The following is a 20,387-nucleotide window of genomic DNA, read 5'->3' on the forward strand; positions in this document are numbered from 1 at the left end:
TAACCGGGAAAGGAGGTCAGCTTGACTCAATGGGCTAAACAGGTGTGGGACTGTTCACTTGAGGAGCTGACCCAAATAACCAGGAGTAATACCAGCATACACTATCTTTTTGGTAATAAAGCTGATCTTAAATTTAACTGTTTCTGAAGACTGAGTATATCACATTAACGTGCTCTCCACAAACAAGCCATGGTAACATGAGGCTCACCAGATCTGGTTCCAGCAATTTAATTCTTAGCAAGCAGCTGAGTATGGAGGGTGACTTAGTGATGTAATCGCTGCCAGTGCCAGCTCCCCAGGGCAGGGAGTACCATCAGCTCTGCACAGAACAGAGAGCTCATCTGCCTGGCTGCCACCTCTTCTCTAGAATTTCCAAACACATATAAGGGTTTTCGACTTCATATCAACTTTCAGACCATTTTGTAAATGTTTCTTACTATCAGAACTCAAGTTTTCTCCTATAGTTTAGTTATTACCAAGGGTTAGATACAGGCATCTTAAAAAAATTGGAGAGCAGTCAGAAATAAATGACAAATGATTATTAGCGATGTTATCAGCACTTTCTCCACATTCCAGATGGGTAGTACAGGGTAACGGGTAAGGATATGAATCTGAAAGCAGACACCAGAGCTTGAATCCCAGCTCCACAACTGACTATTATAGCTGTGTGATCTTGGTCAAGTTATTTAATCTCTCTGTGTCTCAATTTCCTTTTCTGTAAAATGGAGATGATAATAATAGCACCTACCTCATAGGGTCATTAGAATCGAATCAAAGGAGTTACAACAGTTTCTTGCACTTAGTAAACACTGTAGAACGGTTAGCTTTAATTATATAGGCTCTCAAAATCTTTTGTAAGCATTCAAACCTTTCCTTCTCTTCTTCCCTCCTCCACAACAAACGATCCTGATCCACAGCAGAGATTAGGGCTAAGTGCACCCACACAGCATCACTCTCCACAGGTATGTGCAAAAAAGGGGCCTTTCCCCCTTCACTATGTTCCTTCACATAGGAAGAAAACTGGAAAACTTCAACATTTCCTAAGCCTTTCATAAAAGTGTTCTCACTCTTCTTTGCACCATCTTCTCTACACCAGCAAGGTTCTACTGAATTTTCTTCATGCAGATTGGGTTACCACTTATTTCTCTTCTGGTCACTTGCTCTCCAGCACCGCCAATCTAAGAATTTGGAAGAGGTTACGAAATTGGTCACCCACTGCTATGCACAGACCTTCCCTCTTTTTATCTAGCAAAAGCGATAGACAAGTATTATACATACTCCTGTTTTTAGAACAGAAAAATAAAGAGAATTCTTTAAGTGAAAATAAAGCAAACTCTTCTAAAGTTAAAACAAAGAAATTTTTAAAACTTTCAGAAATCAGATATCGCATTACACCAAAAATTAAAAAAAGGTGGGGGTGAAGTTTAAGAGGATGATGCGTATATAGAGAATCAGCGCAGCATTCTAAACTGTCATCTTAATGTAAAAATAGGCTCTGTATAAATATGTCTTGTTAAAAAAGACTTATGGAATCACTTTTTACATAATTCTATAAGAACTGGGCTCATTCTGTCAGAGAGGGTTGGGACCACTACATTTTTCAACGAATACCAATTGTCTAATATTTTGTCTGTTCTCTGAACTTACCTTAGGCTTAGGGGCTTGGGTATCTGAAGCTTAGTTCAACAAAGTATTAATGGATTTCATCTCAGACATACTTTCAGCATTTTTAAAAATCCAATAAAATCAAAATAATTATATGTTACATAGTCCATTGTGAAAACTGTAGAAATTTGTTGATAATACCATAGCACATGGTAAAGATCAGATCTTATCCAAAATAGTGGTTAAGTTCATGGCTTTTGGAACCAAATGGCAGGTTTTCAAATCCCAGTTCTTTCACTTGCAAGCTTTGAGATCTTGGGCAAGACTCAGTGGCCTGGTTGTCACATGGTGGGGTAGCGATAGTATCTACCTGTAGCAGATAAAGTAGGTGTTTCTGTTGCACTCCTCTCGGTGTGCACCTGACACATTCCTCCACAGATCACACATATACACCTTCTGTGCCATCCTTGGAGGTTGTCAACCAATGACTGTGCGACAGGATGAGCGCCAGGCTCCCTTTCCTAGCCTGCACCCCAGAGTCATGCTATGGGACCAGGCTGAAGCTACCCTCTGAGGGACCCTGGCCTGAGATAGAGCCTTGCTTGGCAGCCTCCTTTCCCTGTCTTACCTTCCCCAATCCATTACAGGTCCCTCCTGGAACCACCTCAGGGATACATCGCATGCATTTAAACCTCTCAGTGTCGGCTCCTGGGAACCTAGGGCTTAACACCTAGCCCTCATACAGTTTTTAAGTGATCAATTCTAATATATCTAAAGCCCCCTAAAACAGCACCTGGCATGTAAGTGCTGTTTCAATATTAGTTATTGTTATAATCTGAGGCTGGACCTACAGTATCAAGGAGAACCGAGGGAGCTATACAGGGACTTCAAGCAAACATAAAACCACAAACACACAAACTCTTGAGAAATGTTGAGAGAACTGAATAATCCATCTAATTGCTTCCTTTCGCATCACTGGTTGCACCCTTGGCCTTAATTACAAGGGAATACATGCTTCTGGCTGAGTTGTAATACAAAGAGGCTGCTGCTGTGTGCTCCCAGGAGACCCACCACAGGCATTCAATTGAGTTAATAAGTATGGATACTGGAAGACTTGAATGTTCTCTCTCCCATGTGCCTTTTTTTTTTTTTAATAAGTGAAACTCTTTGGTTCGTCCTTTAACCGGGTTTCATAGAGCAGTTTCAAGGTTGCTTGTTTGAAGGTAAGCAGCAGGAGTCTTAAGAACTTAATTTTAAGAAATTCAAAGAGCAAAGAATGCACTTTGTTCTTTGAGTTTCTTAAACCTATATTTCACATCCTTTCATAATAATTTGTCTTTTATGGATAAAATATACACAAATCACTTAGGAAAAAAGGCATGTGAAATGACCTTGGGCGATCAAGTTCTTCTGTTTTTAAATGGCATGCACAGTGTAATATTAAGATTTCTATATGGGAGCATTTCTAGCACATAGAACAGCTCAGAAAAAGAATTTATTATTTCTTTATTTTTCAGTTCAAAAATAAGGGCAAAGAAACTTACTCATAGGATTTCTTTTTTTAAGGTTTTCATTTATCAGCGCCTGGAAAAAAAAAAAAAAACTGATACGGGCAAAATCCCAACATGATAAAACCAGAACGAAAGTAATAGTGGCTGGGGGGGAACCACTAAGTGAATTATTATGATCCTAGGTGCTAAAAAAATTATTCTTCCCTGGTTCTCTCATCTGACCCCACTACAGACTGGCTTTTGTCCACTTCACAGCACTTGAGCCATTAATGATCTCCTCCAAGCCAAACTGAATGTTCTCTCTTCTATCCTTATTCACTTTAATCCATTTGTTGCCTTTGTTCGACTCAACCACTCTCTTCCTCCTCCTCCATAAGCCTCTCTTCTCCTAATTTTGTCTGATCCTTTAGTATTTCTTTTCTTTACAATTTTATTGTATATTTTTAAAATAAAAATGAAAACGGTAATTAGAGAAGAGGGAAAAAAGGACTCAATCCAAACACTATTATTTTATTGTATTTTTCCTCTGATTTTTTTCTAATTGGTTTTTATACACTGTGAACAGGATTTTGTATCCTTCATTTTCTACCAGATTTTTAAGTTATTTCACATGTTGCTGTAAAAGTCCTCATAACCTCCCTCCTTAATTCCTCTTAATACTTTCCTATCTCTCTCTTTGACTTTCTCCTCCTAATCTATTCTGTTTCTCCATGGGAATTCACTTCTCTGCACTCTACCCCCACGCCAACTAATCCACTGATGAGCCAAAAACTTTATATCCCACATTCCCCTTTACTTTCAAGTATCCCTTTTGTTCTAATGATATGGATATGACTTAAAAAAAAAAAAAAAAAAAACTCCAGTGTGCTCATCAAAACATTCATACCAAAATACTACTTACTCTGGAAGTTAATCTGGAAATTTAGATGAAAGATGTATTCTTCTGAAATGCCTAAAGCATCTTTCCTCCAAATAATTCTGAAGATTTTTTCAGAGTTCATAGAAAAGTAGCAGGTAGATACAGGTACTTATCTACCTGTTAGTAGTTTTCAACAAGATTGATACTGGGTTAGTGTTTTCCAAATTCTTTCCAGATAAGACCAGTGAAATATTAGTAGATATTCTATTTTTTAAAGGGGTGGTTCCGAGATCAAAAAAAGTTGGGAAACCTTAAATTACGTAAAACTAAAAAGGTTTCTTTACTATAAGAATTCTCAGAGCGGCCAGGCGTGGTGGCTCTCACCTGTAATCCTAGCACTTTGGGAGGCTGAGGCAGGAGGATCCCTTGAGCCCAGGAGTTCGAGAACAGCCTGGCAATATAGGGAGACCCTGTCTCTATTTTAAAAGAAAGAAAAAAAGAATTCTCAGAGCCATTAAAATATTAATCTCAGCACCTAGCATAATTGGTAGATATTTAGTAAATATTTGCTTATGACATGAATGTGAATTGTAAATATCCAGGAAAAAATACTACCTGTAACATTTCCCAAAAGAAAAGCAATTTATTTGTTAAAGATATTTAAACAACTATTTAAAAGATTGTTGCAGTATTGTTCAACTAGTTAAAAACCTTCAACAATCCTGATGTCTATAAACTGAGGGTTGGTTAAAGAAACTACTACTGTACAATAAAAGAGCATGTAGCCGTTACATTATGATATAGGTCAATTATTTATTTTATTTTATTATTTTATTTTATTTATTATTTTTGAGACAGAGTCTCACTCTGTTACCAGGCTGGAGTGTAATGGTGCGATCTCGGCTCACTGCAACCTCCGACTCCCTGGTTCAAGTGATTCTCCTGCCTCAACCTCCCAAGTAGCTGGGATTACAGGCACACACCACCATGCCGAGTTAATTTTTGTACTTTTAGTAGAGACGGGGTTTCACCGTGTTGGCCAAGATGGTCTTGATCTCCTGACCTCGTGATCCACCCACTTCAGCCTTCCAAAGTGCTGGGATTACAGGCGTGAGCCACCCCGCCCCACCAGGTCAGTATTTATTAACAATTAGAGATGACAATGACATTTGAGAAAAAGTAGATTATAGAACAGTATGAAATTCTGTATGCTATCTCTCTATACAGAGAGATAGGTCACATAAAGAATATATATGTAAAAGATGGCATGGATATAACCAAAAAGTTAATAGTAATAATCTTTGGTTGGTGGGATCATATATCATTTTTACTCTGTATTTTATATTTTTATTATTGATTTCACAATGAATATGTCTTATTTAGTTAGAAAAAGCAATAAAGCTATTTCCGTTTTTAATAAATAAATAGGCTAGGTGCAGTGGCTCACACCTGTAATCCCAGCACTTTGGAAGGCCAAGGCAGGTGGATCACCTGAGGTCAGGAGTTCGAGACCAGCCTGGCCAACATCGTGAAACCCTGTCTCTACTAAAAATACAAAAATTAGCCCAGCACGGTGGCAGACTCCTGTAATTCCAGCTACCTGTGAGGCAGAGGCAGGAGAATTGCTTGAACCCAGAAGGTAGAGGCTGCAGTGAGCTGAGATCATGCCACTGTCCTCAAGCCTGGGCAATAGAGCGAGACTCTGTCTCAAAAAATAAATAGATAATAAATAGGTAAGAGCAGTCTTGACTAGACTTATACATTTGGTGGCCATTCCTATAAAACTACAGATAATAAATCAACGTTTTAGAAAGCTTTTCTGAGCTAAGCATTTTAATCACAAAATGATTTTCAAATATTCTATCTTGTTAATAACACCAACCACAAAATTAATGGTGAAACTTATATATCAGAGTCTATTTCACTTCTTTGCATTTAATTCTCAAGTGTTACTTGGATATCTAAAGAAGAACAACTTGAACTTCCCTGAGCATCTTGGAGCAAAAAGACAGCACCAGAGTCCACGATTGGATTGGCACTTATCCTTCTTAGCTATATCTGTGAATAGGATACGTAATGACTTCAGCCTCAGTTTCCTTGACTCTAGTAAAGCTTTTGGACTAAATGATATATAGAATCTCTTATTCCACAGTTTGATGATTTCCTCTAAAATGTCTCATATAAGCTGTGATGAATTTATTGGAAATTAAAATGAAATGCAGGGAGTGATACCCAATGAGTTAAATTACTTTTTCTATCCTCTCTATGGGCTGTAAACATTATAATAAGTATGCAAATAAATAAATATATACATTTTATATCAGTTCCATATAACATACTAGGTCTTATAAATTTGTATACACTTTACCCAGCAATTCTACTTTTAGGATTTAGCCTAACAAATTATTCAGGAATGTAAATAAAGATTTTACTTGACAAAGATGCTGATTTCAACATTATAATAGAAAAAAATGGACATCAAAGGTATTTAACAAGGAACTAGTTAAGTAGATGACAGAATTATTATAGAACATCACAATATAAAGCCACTAAAATGATACTGAAAACTATTTACTGTCCTGGAAAGAGATTTACAACCAGATTATAAAACAGCACGTACAATATAATCCCCTTTTTGTTATAAAATATTTACATGTGCATAAAGAAATGTATAAAAAGATCTGTAACAAAAACTTCACACTAGTAATCACTGGGTTGATCTGTGTTTTCAAAACTTTATATAATTAATATAGAATGCTCATAAAGCAATAAAATCAGTGGCCTTGTAATTTTTCCATAGTTTGTTTCCTCAGTACTCTGGGTAACATAAATAAATCATTTATAGTCAAAGAAAAAATAGGATTCAATAAAACTATATCAGTAAATGCTTAATATGGTAGTGTTAATAACACTGGCCTCAAAGATGCTTAATCTGTCTTCCAAAAATAATGAAATTGTGATAAGGACAGAAATGAATTTTTAAAATGGCTTTAAATAAATGATAGTTCTCTATTCAATTACATGTGGTCTTATACTTCTTGATCCACAGCAGTCTTGTATATTAAATGGTGTAGACATGTACCAGTGTCCATGACCAAGACCTAAAATAAATCAAAGTGTCATGATTCTAAGCATTTAGCATAAATTTATTTGAAGACTCAACAATCTGGGTTAAGAAATAATTCCAGAGTAGTCTCTGCAATGACACTGTAATACTATTCATAACATTCGTGCTTCTACACTTTAGAGACGAGTATAATATTTTTTAAAAGAAGATGGGATCTGCAGAGTGTTGACAATTTTTATTTTGCCTAGAACATTAAAAAGAATACAGCTGGGCACAGTGGCTCATGCCTGTAATCCCAGCAGTTTGGGAGCAGAGGCGGGTGGATCACCTGAGATCAGGAGTTCGAGACCAGCCTGGCCAACATGGTGAAACCCCATCTCTACTAAAAATAGAAAACTTAGCCTTGCATGGTGGCACATGCCTGCAATCCTAGCTACTCAGGAGGCTGAGGCAGGAGAATCACTTGAACCCTGGAGGCAGAGGTTGCAATGAGCCAAGATTGCACCACTGCACTCCAGGCTGGGCAACAAGAGCAAAAGTCTGTCTCAAAAAATAAAAATAAAAAGAATACCATCTACAGCCTCCGTTGTTCAAAAGCAAAAGATATTCTAACCTTGAAAATGTCCTGATCTCAGATATTTTTTAAAGTCCTTAAAAATGAGTCAGTTTAGCCTTAAAAGTAGCACACTGTGCTTTTCTCATTCTGCTGCAGACAGGCAAAACCGTAGCAGACGCTGGCACTGCCTCTTAGGAGGCACAATTATCTAGTAAAGAGGTCTCTGTAAGAAAATGCCCCAAGACAAACAGACACTGTGTATATTTAGTCAAACATCCAGAAAGTTGTTGAAAAACAATTCAGAGAATATAAGAAAGTAAGCTGGGTTTATTTAACATTATTTAGGCAAGACAAAGGCAATTTTTTGGTTGAAGTTAATTTAAATAATAAAACATTAAAACTCACATAACCTTAATGATCTTCCTTCCCAGGCTTCCCAAACTTCAGTCATTCATGTCTTGTCTTCACAATTTTTGGCATATTTGCATAACATCTCCATTATTATTTATTTAGTTCCTTTAGTCTCCCTCCAAGGCCATAACATCTATGAAATCAGGGGTTTAGTGGACTAGCTGTCCACATTTAATCATTCTGCCACCTAAAAGGACCCCACAAACACAAATCTACTCTAACTTCCTCATTTCAATGAAGAAATGTGTTAAGTATATTAAGCATTGTGCTTCTGATCTTACATGAAGAGGATGGCAGAGCAGTTGATTGATTTCAAAAACAATAGCAAAACACAGGAGATTTTGTTTATGGCCCGACTGTCAGATTAATTATCTATAAATTACACTTATAACTTCAAAGATGCTGGAACTTACCTGTCCCTCCTATCACTGATTTTTTTGTTTTATTTGTTTTCAATTCTTAACATGGCTCAATGCTCTGCCTTGTATTATCCATTCATCTAACCAATATTTACTGAGCACCTACTTTGTGTCAGGCTCTGCCTGGGGCTATAGCAGTGTGCAAAATAGACAAACATCCTTGACCTCATGGGGTTTTCACTCTAGTAGATTTTTAGAGCTTTCTAAGTATATGTCATGTTTCTTCTTGTAGAGTCTAAATTCTTGGAGGACAAGATCTGATTCCAATTTAATTTTGGCTCCTCCACAGCACCCAAGAGAGCATTTTGCAGTTAAATCAATAAATGACTAAATAAGGAAAGGATGTAAAAGTTCTGCAATTGGTTTATCCTTTGACCCTGAAAGCTATACTTATTAATAATTTTTTTAACTTTTATTTTAGGTTCGGGGTACATGTGAAGGTTTGTTACATAGGCAAACTCGTGTCATGGGGGTTTGTCATGCAGATTATTTCATCAGCCATGTATTAAGCCCAGTGCCCAATAATGAGCTTTTCTGCTCCTCTCCCTCCTCCTGCCCTCCATTCTCAAGTAGACCCCAGTGTCTATTATTTCCTTCTTTGTGTTCATAAGTTCTTATCATTTAGCTCCCACTTACAAGTGAGAACATACGGTATTTGGTTTTCTGCTAATTGTTTTCTTGTTTTTCCACATAATCTATTTTTCTCATCAGTATTCAATGTTTCTGATTTCAATTTACGAAATGTTGAAGATAAGAAAAGACAGAGACGTAGCCTCTAGTAAAGGGAAACTAACAACTGATGCAAGAAAAAAATAAAAATGTCATCTGCTGTATTCAAAGTGCTATATTTTGAAACACAAGCCAGTGAAACAAAAGCCTGAATTTTTAAAACTTCATAAAAAGTAGCATTTGAAATATATTCAGATATTTGCTTGACTTCTATGTACTTTCCAAAACATTTAAAATAATTATTAATACCTGAGCATTAAATTAGCTGTATTTAAAGATAAAGTTGCATAAATTAATTTGTTATCAAGAAAAGAAAAAATCCTGGGTTTTTTTTTTTTTTTTTGGTTTAAGAAAATGTTATAGCTACCTTTAATCTTAATCATTTCCCAAATAACAAACATTTAATTTTACTGATTTTAACCCTTATTAGGAAAAAAACTAAGCCCCCCAATGTTTCTTGCAGTGTTGCAATACCTTCCAATTAAGATGACAGCATGTGACATGCTGTCATCTTTTTTCCTCCTGTATTTTTCTTCCCTCATATAGAAGAAAAACTAGACTGATATATTCAAACTCTATGTCAAGATTAAACCAATAAAACAAGTAGAATAAGGTTTTAAATATCACCTCTCTCTTCTTTTTCTGGAATTTCCCTGCCCCTCACATCAAATCAGTTGGAATTTCACAGAAGCACTGAAAAATCTGGCTTCATGTGAGATGCTGAAGGAGCCTGTGGCAGTGAAGTCAAGTTCTGTGCCCAGCCCCCTCCTTCGGCCACTACGTGACACTGCCCCCCCCTCCCCCGCAGTAAGGAAGTTGTTAGCAGTTCTCAATAAGACAGAAATATGCAAGACTTCTGAAATTTGTCACCTTTGGTACTTTTTGAGGTGGGTGGGGGTGGAGGGGGGAGATGGGGAAAAAAGTGTAATTAGACTTTCCAGAGATAAACATTTTAAAAGCTTACATGTCTAGTTCAGGACCAAACATGTTATAATGTAGTATTTTCTGGGCTCTTCTTTGCCTTTTTATTAAATTTTTAGTATCTGGCAGAGCTATTACATTACCAGAATCATGAATACAAAGTCAGCTTAAGCTTTTCTCCCCACCAACCCCCTCAAATACAAGAAGGCGTGGCTGGTAGTTTAAGAATTCATCAAATCTGACCTTCAAATAGTTAATTTAAGCATGATTTCTCTGGCTTTCTTACTCCTCCCACTGATAGAGTTTCTTCTTCTGGGGTAACTGCCTCTAGTAAAAATGCTGCAATGCAGTTGAGATGCTGGTGTGAGGACTGCAAATTATGCGTTAGGGGAATTTTGCTCTTGCTGCACTTCAGCCTGGAAGCAAAGGTTTTTTCTGTTCGAGTCCACAACCTTTGCCTGCCAGTGACATGGCAGAGCATTACGTGGGTGGCTTTTGGCCATCTGGATCCATAGGCACCCCAAGACAACACTAATTCCATGATTAGGAAACTCTCATCACTTCTACTAATATAATTGTTTTTTAACTACTTCAGAATAGATTCTGATGAATAAAGCTACTGATCTCTTTAAACACTTCATAGATTCACTACCTAGAATTATGTATTCATTCTTTGGATATGGTGTCATAAATTCTAGGTACCAGTTCAAAAACATGCCCCGTGTAATATACTTGTTAAAATCCAAGTGTCACCTCCCATCAAAACCTGATCAGCAATTTCAGTACCTCGATCACTCAGAAAATATTTCCAAATTTAACACATAACAAGTATCAAGTTCTCCACTAAGAAAACTATGAAATAAATACAATATACAGTATTTCCCTTCGAAGACCTTTTAATTTACATGGGACTACACATAAGCGTGTGTGTGTGTGTGTGTGTGTGTGTGTTTATGGTTGATGATCATAAGCCAACAAGGTACAGATAAGACTTTAGGAAGTAGGGACTGTTACGGAAGAAATGTTTGGAGAAGGCTTCGCAGCATAGATAGAACTCGAGATGTGTAAGACAGTTAAGGTTTGGGTTTTCAAACCCAAAAAGAGCTTGGCCTTGATGAGGCATATAATAAAGGGCAACTGGGAGTTTTTCAACGAAATGTCATTATTAATGCAGTTATTTTGACAATGTGTTTGACAGCAGTAACAAAGGCATATAGAATAGGGAGACCTGAATGATGAAGCTCACCTGTAAACTCGTGTATTTAAGAAACTGTGATAATTTTCATTATGAGTGTTCATTTTCCCTGGGTGGTAGAGATGTCACCTTGGTCAGTTTCCCGGAGTTGCTTCTTGCATTTGGCTGGCACAGTGATGCTAAGGCAGTGCGTGCTTGGCTGGGGTTGGAACACTTGGTCCTTGATCATCAGTCCACACACATCTCTGGGTCATCACAGTGGTGCTCTTGGATGGTGTCTTGGTCCGTTCTGGTTGCTGTAACAAAATGCCACAGCTATTTCTCACAGTTTGGGGAAGAGAGATCAAGGCACCAGCAGATTCAGTGTCTGGTGAGGGCCTATTCCTAATACATAGTGCCTTTTTGCCTCACAATGTGAGAGGGCCAAACAAGCTCCCTTGGCCATTTTAATTTTTATTTTATTTTTTTTTTTTTGAGACGGAGTCTTGCTCTGTCACCCAGGCTGGAGAGCAGTGGCGGGATCTCAGCTCACTGCAACCTCCACCTCCCAGCTTCAAGTAATTCTCCTGCCTCAGCCTCCTGAATAGCTGGAATTACAGGTGCCTGCCACCACGCCCAGCTAATTTTTGTATTTTTAGTAGAGACAGGGTTTCACCATGTTGCAGTCTGGTCTTGAACTCCTGACCTCGTGATCCACCTGCCTTGGCCTCCCAAAGTGCTGGGATTACAGGCGTGAGCCACCGCACCCGGCCATCTTGGCCATTTTCATAAGGGCACTAATCCCATTCATGAGGCCCATGCCCTCACGGTCTAATCATCTCCCAAAGGCCCCAATTCTTAATATCACCATGTTGGAGGTTAGGATTTCAACATATGAATTTGGTGGGGAAGAGGGGTTGAGGGGGAGTGGCACAAACATTTCAGATCACAGCAGATGGCTAACTTGTCTACTCTGGTGCTCCTCTTGGGTGCATTGGAAATCACTCTCCTATTTCCCATGAAGTATTTCAGTCATTTCTCCTACACACTGAATTTCTATTACACAGGGAGTCTGGGGGCAATTTAAGACTAGGACATAGGTCAGCTTTGTTCTGAATCCCCTCAAACCCATGGGCGGGGTGGGGTTTAGTTATGTTGTCTCACTCATCCAAGGTTCAGTCTGGAAGGAGACTATGGTGCATGCCTCTTTCTCAGAGAAGTACCCCCAACTTCTCTCTGGCTTTCCTTCCAATTCTCCCTTATCACAGGCCTGGAGAATCTTTTCTGGCAGAGGGAGTTGTGGCTCCTGCATCATCCTGAATTTGCTAGGACTGGAGCCTTGAGTCCCACAAGTCCTTAGGCTTTTGCAATACAAAACCCTAGGCTTTTGAATCTAAATTCAGGGGACTTTTTGCTCCTATTCTGCAATATCATTTCTTCTCTAAGTCAATGCCACTGACTAAGTGGGAAGTCAGTGGTAAGGGGTAAAAGGAAACACAGAGTTGGAATGCATGATCCCGGGCTAATCTCTCAAAATTTGAACTCTCTCTGCTGTTGAGAGTCTACTGCACAAAACCAGACATAAAGCCTTAAGGGCTGAGTGGCATTAAGAATGGAAATAAAAGATTAGACAAGAGATATGGCAAAGAAAGAAATAACAAAATCTTGTTTGAGGAATAAACACAAGGCTGAAGTGGGGGGGGAAATGAACTGGAAGGACTGGATGGAGGTGATGATGTCAGTTGTCCTTGGACATATTTTTTATGGTTCATATTCCCTCTTCTCCTTTCTCTTCACTCACCCCAATTACCGTGTCCTGTTAATTAAAAGTTCTTCAAATCCATGTCCCTCCTTCCCACTGCCACCATCACTGCCCTTGTTCATGCCAGTAACATCTCTCCTCTGGACCCCTTATTGCATCAAGCACCTCAGTTCCCTCTGTCTCCTCAGCCCCTTCTAGTGTATTCTCTATTTAGCTAAAAAATGAACTTTCTACAGCAAAACTCTGATCATGTCAGCCAAAATTCTTCTGACTCACAGTGCCTACACAGTGCCGTCTAGCTCCTAGGCTCATGGGTTTCATGATGGGGCCCACTCCTGCCCATCCACCTTCATCCCAACTACTCTAAGGAAAGCTGTAGCTCTGGCTGAACACAGAGGCAGCATGGTGGAGTGGTTCTGAGCCTGGACTCATTGCTAGACAGCTTGTTCATGCATGTCACTTCTGTGATTCTGTGTCTGGAATTTATTCCTTCTGGTGGGTTCTTGGTCTCGCTGACTTCAAGAACGAAGCCGCAGACCCTCACTGTGAGTGTTTCAGTTCTTAAAGATGGTGTGTCCGGAGTTTGTTCCTTCAGATGTTCAGATGTGTCTGGAGTTTCTTCCTTCTCGTAGGTTCACGGTCTCGCTGACTTCAGGGGTGAAGCTGCAGACCTTCGCAGTCAGTGTTACAGCTCTTAAAGGTGGCATGTCCGGAGTTGTTTGTTCCTCCAGGTGGGTTCGTGGTCTCGTTGACTTCAGGAATGAAGCTGCAGACCCTCACGGTGAGTGTTATAGCTCATAAAGGTAGTGCACACCCAGAGTGAGGAGCAGCAAGATTTATTGTGAAGAGCAAAAGAACAAAGCTTCCACAGCATGGAAGTGGACCAGAGTGGGTTGCCACTGCTGGCTGGGGTGGCCAGCTTTTATTCCCTTATTTGGCACCACGCACATCCTGCTGATTGGTCCATTTTACAGTGAGCTGATTGGTCCATTTTATAGAGTGCTGATTGGTCCATTTTACAGAGTGCTGACTGATATATTTACAATCCTTTAGCTAGACACAGAGTGCTGATTGGTGCATTTACAATCCTTTAGCTAGACACAGAGTGCTGATTGGTGCATTTACAATCCTCTAGCTAAACACAGACCACTGATTGGTGCGTTTTTACAGAGTGCTGATTGGTGCATTTACAATCCTCTAGCTAGACAGAAAAGTTCTCCAAGTCCCCACTTGACCCAGGAAGTCTAGCTGGCTTCACCTCTCATTTCGGTATTCTCCTCTGTGGAATGTCATTAGGAGGATTATATGAGAATATGTTTTAAAGGTGCACCTGGTACATAGTGAGAGCTATGGAAACATTCGTTAAGCCCAAGAAAAATTGTCTCCTGGACTGTCAAAGTCTCTCCTACCCCAGTGAATTTCAACTACGGTCTTTATTATTTATTTATGTATTGAGACAGTCTCACTCTGTGGCTAGACTGGAGTGCAATAGCACAATCTGGGCTCACTGCAACCTCCACCTCCTGGTTTCAAGGTATTCTCCTGCCTCAGCCTCCCGAGTGGGTGGGATTACAGGCACATGCCACCACATCTGGCTAATTTTTTGCATTTTTAGTAGCAACAGGGTTTCACCGTGTTGGCCAGGATGGTCTCAGTCTCCTGACCTTGTGATCCACCTGCCTCAGCCTCCCAAAGGGCTGAGATTACAGGCATGGGCCACCGTTCCCAGACTATTTTTTTTTATTTTTGAGACAAGGCTCAGCTCCATTGCCCAGGCTGGAGTGCAGTGGCATGATCAAAGCTCACTGAAACCTCTGCCTTCCGGGCTCATGCGATCCTCCTTCCTCAGCCTCCTGATTAGCTGGGACTATGGGCGCATGCCACCACGCCCAGCTAATGTGTTGATGTTGTTGTAGAGATGGGGTTTCATCACATTGCCCAGGCTGGTCTCAAACTCTTGGGCTCGAGTGATCCACCTACCTCAGCCTCCTAAACTGCTGGGATTACAGGCATGAGCCACCATGCCCAGCCCTGCACTGTTAGTCTTAAGCCCATTTTGGGAGCCTTGCTTTCCCTTGGTCAATCTTTCCTCTTCCTTCTAGAAGCTAAAATGTCAGGTTCTCTGTGAAGCCTTCCTACAGCACTTTGTTCAGCCCCCTATTAAAATTTTATTGGATTATAATTTTATTAGCTCCCTGTGGCTGCTATGACAAATTACCACAAAACAGGTGGCTTAAAACAACAGAAATGTATTCTCTTATAGTTCTAGAGACCAGAAGTCTGAAATTAGATTAACAGGCTGAAATGAGGGTTTTGGCAAGGCCACACTCCCTCCCGAGGCTCTAGGGGAAAGGTGTTCCTTGCCTCTTCCAGCTCTGGTGGCTGCCAGCATTCCTTGGCCCATCACTGTATCGCTCTCATCGCTGCCTCCATAGTCACATTGCTGCCTCCTCTCCTGTCTGCGTCAAATTTCCTTCTGTCTCTTTCATCAGAAAACTTGCGACTGCACAGAGGACCCACCTGGATATTCCAGGATACTCTCACTCTCTCAAGATCCTTAAAACACATTTGCAAGACCCTTTGAAGCCATCTATAGGTTCCAGGGATTGGAACCTAATATCTATGAGTGCCAACATTCAGCACTTCATAACGGTTTACACATATGTTGGTCTTTACACCTTGGTATGACTAGGGTCTATCACAATGTAAATACATAATATGTCCTCAATAAGTGACATGTAGATGTAGACGCAGAGCTATACAGCGTCTAGGCCCTTTGCTCACATTCACTGGGATACCTTCTTTGCTAAGGCTTCATTTCCCTAGGCCAGAGCTATTTCTTTCACGTGCTAATCTGTGGTTGGAAGGATCTTTTACTCATAAATTAATCAACTTCTAGGTTAGAGAAATTAAGCAAAGGAGTTTTCGTCCTTGTACCACTTCTCCTGAGTTTCAGTGAGGCAAAGTAACCAAAAAAACTCCTTTCAAATTCCATACCTCCTACGTTATGGAGCAGAGGGCGTAGGAAAAGTGGATGGGTCCGGCTGCTCAAAGACTTCTTTCACGGAATGTGAGACTACAGAGTGGCAGAGTGACAAGTATGGGCTTCAAGAAGAGCGCTGTCATCGGTCTCCCCGGGCTGGTTTATTGCCATTCTTTGGCTGTTTATTTTAAACACAGTTTTCTTCGTAATTTAAGCTCCTAAATTCATGGCTACCGCTTCAGTGACCATTTCCCCATCCTGAGTCATTTAAGTTCATCACAGGGATTTTTCTGAAATGAGGCGGTTTCTTTTCCAGTGTTCTCAAATCACAGTCACCTCTACCCTCAAGAATAAGCCAGCACTCATCTGGAAAGACAATTCGGTAGCTGTGTAATTGCTTTTTTCTCAGCTGTGGAAATCTTTCCCAATTAAAGTGGAAAAAGTTACTTGCAATAAAAAAAGTAAACAGGTAGATTACTTTGCACAATTAATCCTTGAAACAGTAAACTGTCTACTGTATTGTAATTGTTTACTTCTATGCCAGTCTTTTCATCTTTTTGCTGGTTAGAGCCCCCAGAAATCAGAATGAGAGTCCATGACATTTATTCAACCTTTAAGTATTTTTTCCATTCTCTCTGTGTTCCAGGAGTAGTGACAAGAGCTGGTGATGTAAGGGTAACAAAAATGGACTCATTCCCTGCCCTCACAGAGCTTGTACAGTCTGGTGGAGGATGTAAACACTAATCAGGTCATCACACAAGCAAATGCAAACCGTCAGTGGTCTCACGTGCCAAGGCTGTTTACATACTTGTAAACAGTTACGAAGTGCTTAATGTTGGCACCCCAGCCAACCCACAATGCTGCTGGCAGATCAGTCTAAAACACTGGACTCAATGTGCCACCCCTCACTCAAACGCTTTCACTGGCTCTCCTATGGCCTCTGGGGCAAAACTCACCTCTGGAGAAGATGCTCTTCAGCTGTTCCTGCCTCATTTCCTGTCCTCTCTTCCAGATGCTCTGGGGCCCCCAACTACAAGCTCTGTCCTTTCAGGGTCTTCTGTCTTTGTATGCAGTTCTCTCTGCCCAGAAAACTCTTCTTCCCACCTCCACTTGCAAAATCCTGTCCATCCTTCAGGCTCAGCTCCAATGTTACTTGAGTGTGATGCCTGTCTTGACTGTTTAGCAGGCTAAATCTGTCATTCCCTGCCTGTACTACCACAGAACATTTTGTACAAGCCACCATAACTGCACTTATCCCAGTGAACTGTGTTTGTTTGCAGCAAAACACTGTGGTTAGGAGCATGGACCTTGAATTCAGACTGACTTGGAAACAAATTCTGCAGTTTATTGTGTGGCCTTGAAAATCATTCCTTCTGGGTCTTAGTTTCCTTCCTAATTTTGGCAATGAGGGGCATAATACCTAACTCATTAGGCTGTTGTAAAGATAAACGAGATAATGTGTTTAATGATGAGCACGATGCCTGGTCAACAGTACTCAATAACTAATGATGAGTATTATCAAACTTGAATGTACCAAATGCAAGGACCTGGGACTATATTATTTTGTCCATCTTTCTTTTCTTTCTTTCTTTTTTTTTTTTTTGAGACAGAGTTTCGCTCTTGTTGCCCAGGCTGAAGAGCAATGGCGCGATTTTGGCTCACAGCAACCTCCACCTCCCAGGTTCAAGCGATTCTCCTGCCTCAGCCTCCCGAGTAGCTGGGATTACAGGCATGCACCACCACACCTGGCTAATTCTGTATTTTTAGTAGAGACGAGGTTTCTCCATGTTGGTCAGGCTGGTCTTGAACTCTCGACCTCAGGTGATCTGCCTACCTCTGACTCCCAAAGTGCTGGGATTACAGGCGTGAGCCACCACAGCCGGCTGATTTCGTCCATCTTTCTATCCCAGTGGCTGGCCATAGTCCATCGATGTTTCTTAATAAAATGCACAAATGAAAATACTATCATAACGTCCTTTACTTGAAGAGGGCTTAGAAGCTTAGTTTGCCACGAATAAGGACTTTTTTGTTTTCTTTTGAGACAAGGTCTTGCTCTGTCACCCAGGCTGGAGTACAATGGAGTCATCACAGCTCACTGCAACCTTGACTTCCCAGGCTCAAGCTATCCTCCTACCTCAGCACCACTTGAGAGGTGGTTAATTTCCCATAGAGACGTGGTCTTTATGTTGCCCAAGCTGGTCTCCAACTCTCCAATCCTGGGCTCAAGTGATCCTCCCACCTTGGCCTCCCACAGTGTTGGGATTACAGGGCTGAGCCACCACACCCAGCTGATAAAGGCATTTTACTGAAATGCCAAAAATTCCACTGATTTTACATCTCCAATCATATTAATCGTTTCCCTTTGCTCAACCAGTCCTGAACTTACAGAGGTAACTGTTTGAGGTCCTAGTTTGAAGTAGTGTTTTCTGCTAAATGATCTCGTCACAATTTTAGTCTTTACTGCATGTACATCAATTCCAGTCTTTACATAATCATGTGGAACACGGATTATATTTTCCTATCTCATATGAAAAGTAATAGCGTGCATGTGTATAGGATTTACGTTTCAGGCTTTGTGGGCTTTAAATCCTTTGACTCCTAACCCAAGTGACTTTTCTAAGATCACAGTTGGTGGGTGGTCAAGCATATTAAAACTACTGCAAACTCTAGCGCAGTGTCCTGGACACTGGCCACAGCATCGCATTATCCCCCAACAGCCTAAATTCCTTGAAGGCAAGGTTCTCTCTGGCTTCCTCTGCATCGTTCGCAGCATGCAGAGACTCGGTGAGCTGGGCTGGCCAATGCATTTCCTCTTCCGTCCATGTAATTCTACTACAGGAGCAGAGGGCAAACTACGTTCCCATTAAAGCCACAAGGTTTAAAAACCTCTAACCTTGGAAAAGCACACTTCAACCCTCTGCACACCAAACTTCTCTACTGTGGTTTCCCCTCTGCCGCTTTCTCCTTGGCGTTCCCCGATCACTGCCTCTAGGGTCTTTACAAGCGAAAGCGAACGTAGGGTTTGGGAGCCGGCTTCGCCCCCTTCTATTTACCGGGGGCTGGTCATCCTTCGGGCCAGGCTGTCTAGGGGTGGCCCTCGGATACCTACTCCCCGCAGGTGACCCACCCTCCCTCCCACGGAGGAGGAGGGCGCGTCCCGCTCGCTCCGTGGAGACGCCGCGGAGGCGCACACGCCTCACGCCTCCTCGCAGAAGCCACAGGGGCTGCGGCTTTTTGTCGCGGCCACACCGGAAACGGTCCGGGGCGCGCGCTGGGCGGCCGCCGAGGGTCCTGGCGCGGGGCGGGGCTACCGGGCTCGTCCCCCTCCCCGCGGGGGCGCGCGAAGCCCGGGCGGGGCCGCCGTCCCTTCCGGGGAGCGGGGAGCCGCCGCCGCGTTCGCCGGGCGGCTCCCACCCCGCCCCCCGCAGCTCTGGGTGACGCGTCTCCAATAACAGCTCGCCGGGAGCCGCAGCTCGGGCACAGCCGGCGGCCGCGCCCCGCCGCCACCATGAGGGCCGAGGGCCTCGGCGGCCTGGAGCGCTTCTGCAGCCCGGGCAAGGGCCGGGGGCTGCGGGCTCTGCAGCCCTTCCAGGTGGGGGACTTGCTGTTCTCCTGCCCGGCCTATGCCTACGTGCTCACGGTCAACGAGCGGGGCAACCATTGCGAGTACTGCTTCGCCAGGTAGGGCGGCGGCGGCGGGCGGGAGCCGGGGGCGCCGAGCGGGAGGCTTGGAACGCGGCGCCAGGAAGTGCGTGCGGCTCGCGGGGTCCTAGCGCCTGCCTCTGGGGCGGGGTGGGGGGCGGGGAGGGGAGGAGGCCCCGCGCTGCAGCCCCACGCCGGGCGCCACGTGCGAGAGGAAACAGGACCGGTGCCCGCTGCACGCCCTGACTGCACGTTTTCAGAGTTGCTCACGCAGGATGCGCAAACCCGGGAGTGCAGGTTCCTGCCCTCAAATGTGGGCTCCGAGCCAGGCTTGTTCCAAGCCTGGGCACTCACTGCCCTCCCGGTGCATTGGCAGCGGAGCCCCAAATTTGGGCAGCCACGGGCTGTCACCTTTAACTTATGCTTCCTGCGGTGTGTTCTGTTCCCCACAGTCCAGCCCTGCCTCAGATTGGCCGTTTCTTCCAAGGAATTTAATGACTTAGTATATGTCTTGTAAAGTACACTTACATGTTAAAGTACGCTTACATAGGTGTTTGGAGGAACGCCAGTGGGCACTGACCACACCCCCTGGATTCTGAGGTGCTGCAACGATGAGTTACAGTGTCCAGTTTTGGTTTGGGATTAGGAAAACATGGTCGCAGGAAGGGATTGGGCAAGATGTGTGGTTGCTAATGGTATTTAATTGTAAGATACCATATGTATATATGTGTCTGTGTTTGTATATATG

The 20,387-nt window shown here is 42.2% G+C and overlaps 2 protein-coding genes across 2 annotated transcripts in view; one reads left to right on the top strand and one right to left on the bottom strand.

Annotated features, from left to right (window-relative positions):
• Window positions 1-600: 600 nt before the first annotated feature.
• On the bottom strand, window positions 601-19,507 carry LOC129458270 (synapsin-1-like). The gene is made up of 5 exons (XM_063613593.1): window positions 19,451-19,507; window positions 19,051-19,404; window positions 11,325-11,569; window positions 3,150-3,189; window positions 601-1,178 (listed from the first exon to the last, which is right to left on the bottom strand). Exons 1-3 carry the CDS (start codon window positions 19,505-19,507, stop codon window positions 11,453-11,455), a joined length of 528 nt encoding a protein of 175 aa, XP_063469663.1. The 3' UTR covers window positions 601-1,178; window positions 3,150-3,189; window positions 11,325-11,452.
• The window catches only part of SMYD2 (SET and MYND domain containing 2), a 57,333-nt gene continuing 56,260 nt past the window's right edge, over window positions 19,315-20,387 (top strand). The window contains exon 1 of the mRNA XM_055233908.2: window positions 19,315-19,678. Coding sequence (XP_055089883.1) covers window positions 19,506-19,678 — 173 coding nt within the window. The 5' untranslated portion in view covers window positions 19,315-19,505. The remainder of the gene's footprint in view (window positions 19,679-20,387) is intronic.

The sequence above is a fragment of the Symphalangus syndactylus genome, chromosome 19 (genome assembly GCF_028878055.3).
Source record: "Symphalangus syndactylus isolate Jambi chromosome 19, NHGRI_mSymSyn1-v2.1_pri, whole genome shotgun sequence".
NCBI lineage: Eukaryota > Metazoa > Chordata > Mammalia > Primates > Hylobatidae > Symphalangus > Symphalangus syndactylus.

Bases quoted from the DNA above. Each gene is read 5' to 3' on its own strand.
- LOC129458270 (XM_063613593.1), bottom strand. From the start codon at position 19,507: ATGGTGGCGGCGGGGCGCGGCCGCCGGCTGTGCCCGAGCTGCGGCTCC. The intron at 19,405-19,450 runs GTTATTGGAGAC...GCGGGGTGGGAG, and splicing joins GCTGCGGCTCCCGGCGAGCT to CCGCCCGGCGAACGCGGCGG. The intron at 11,570-19,050 runs GTAAATAGAAGG...ATTTTGTTACAG, and splicing joins CGAAGGATGACCAGCCCCCG to CAACCAGAACGGACCAAGAC.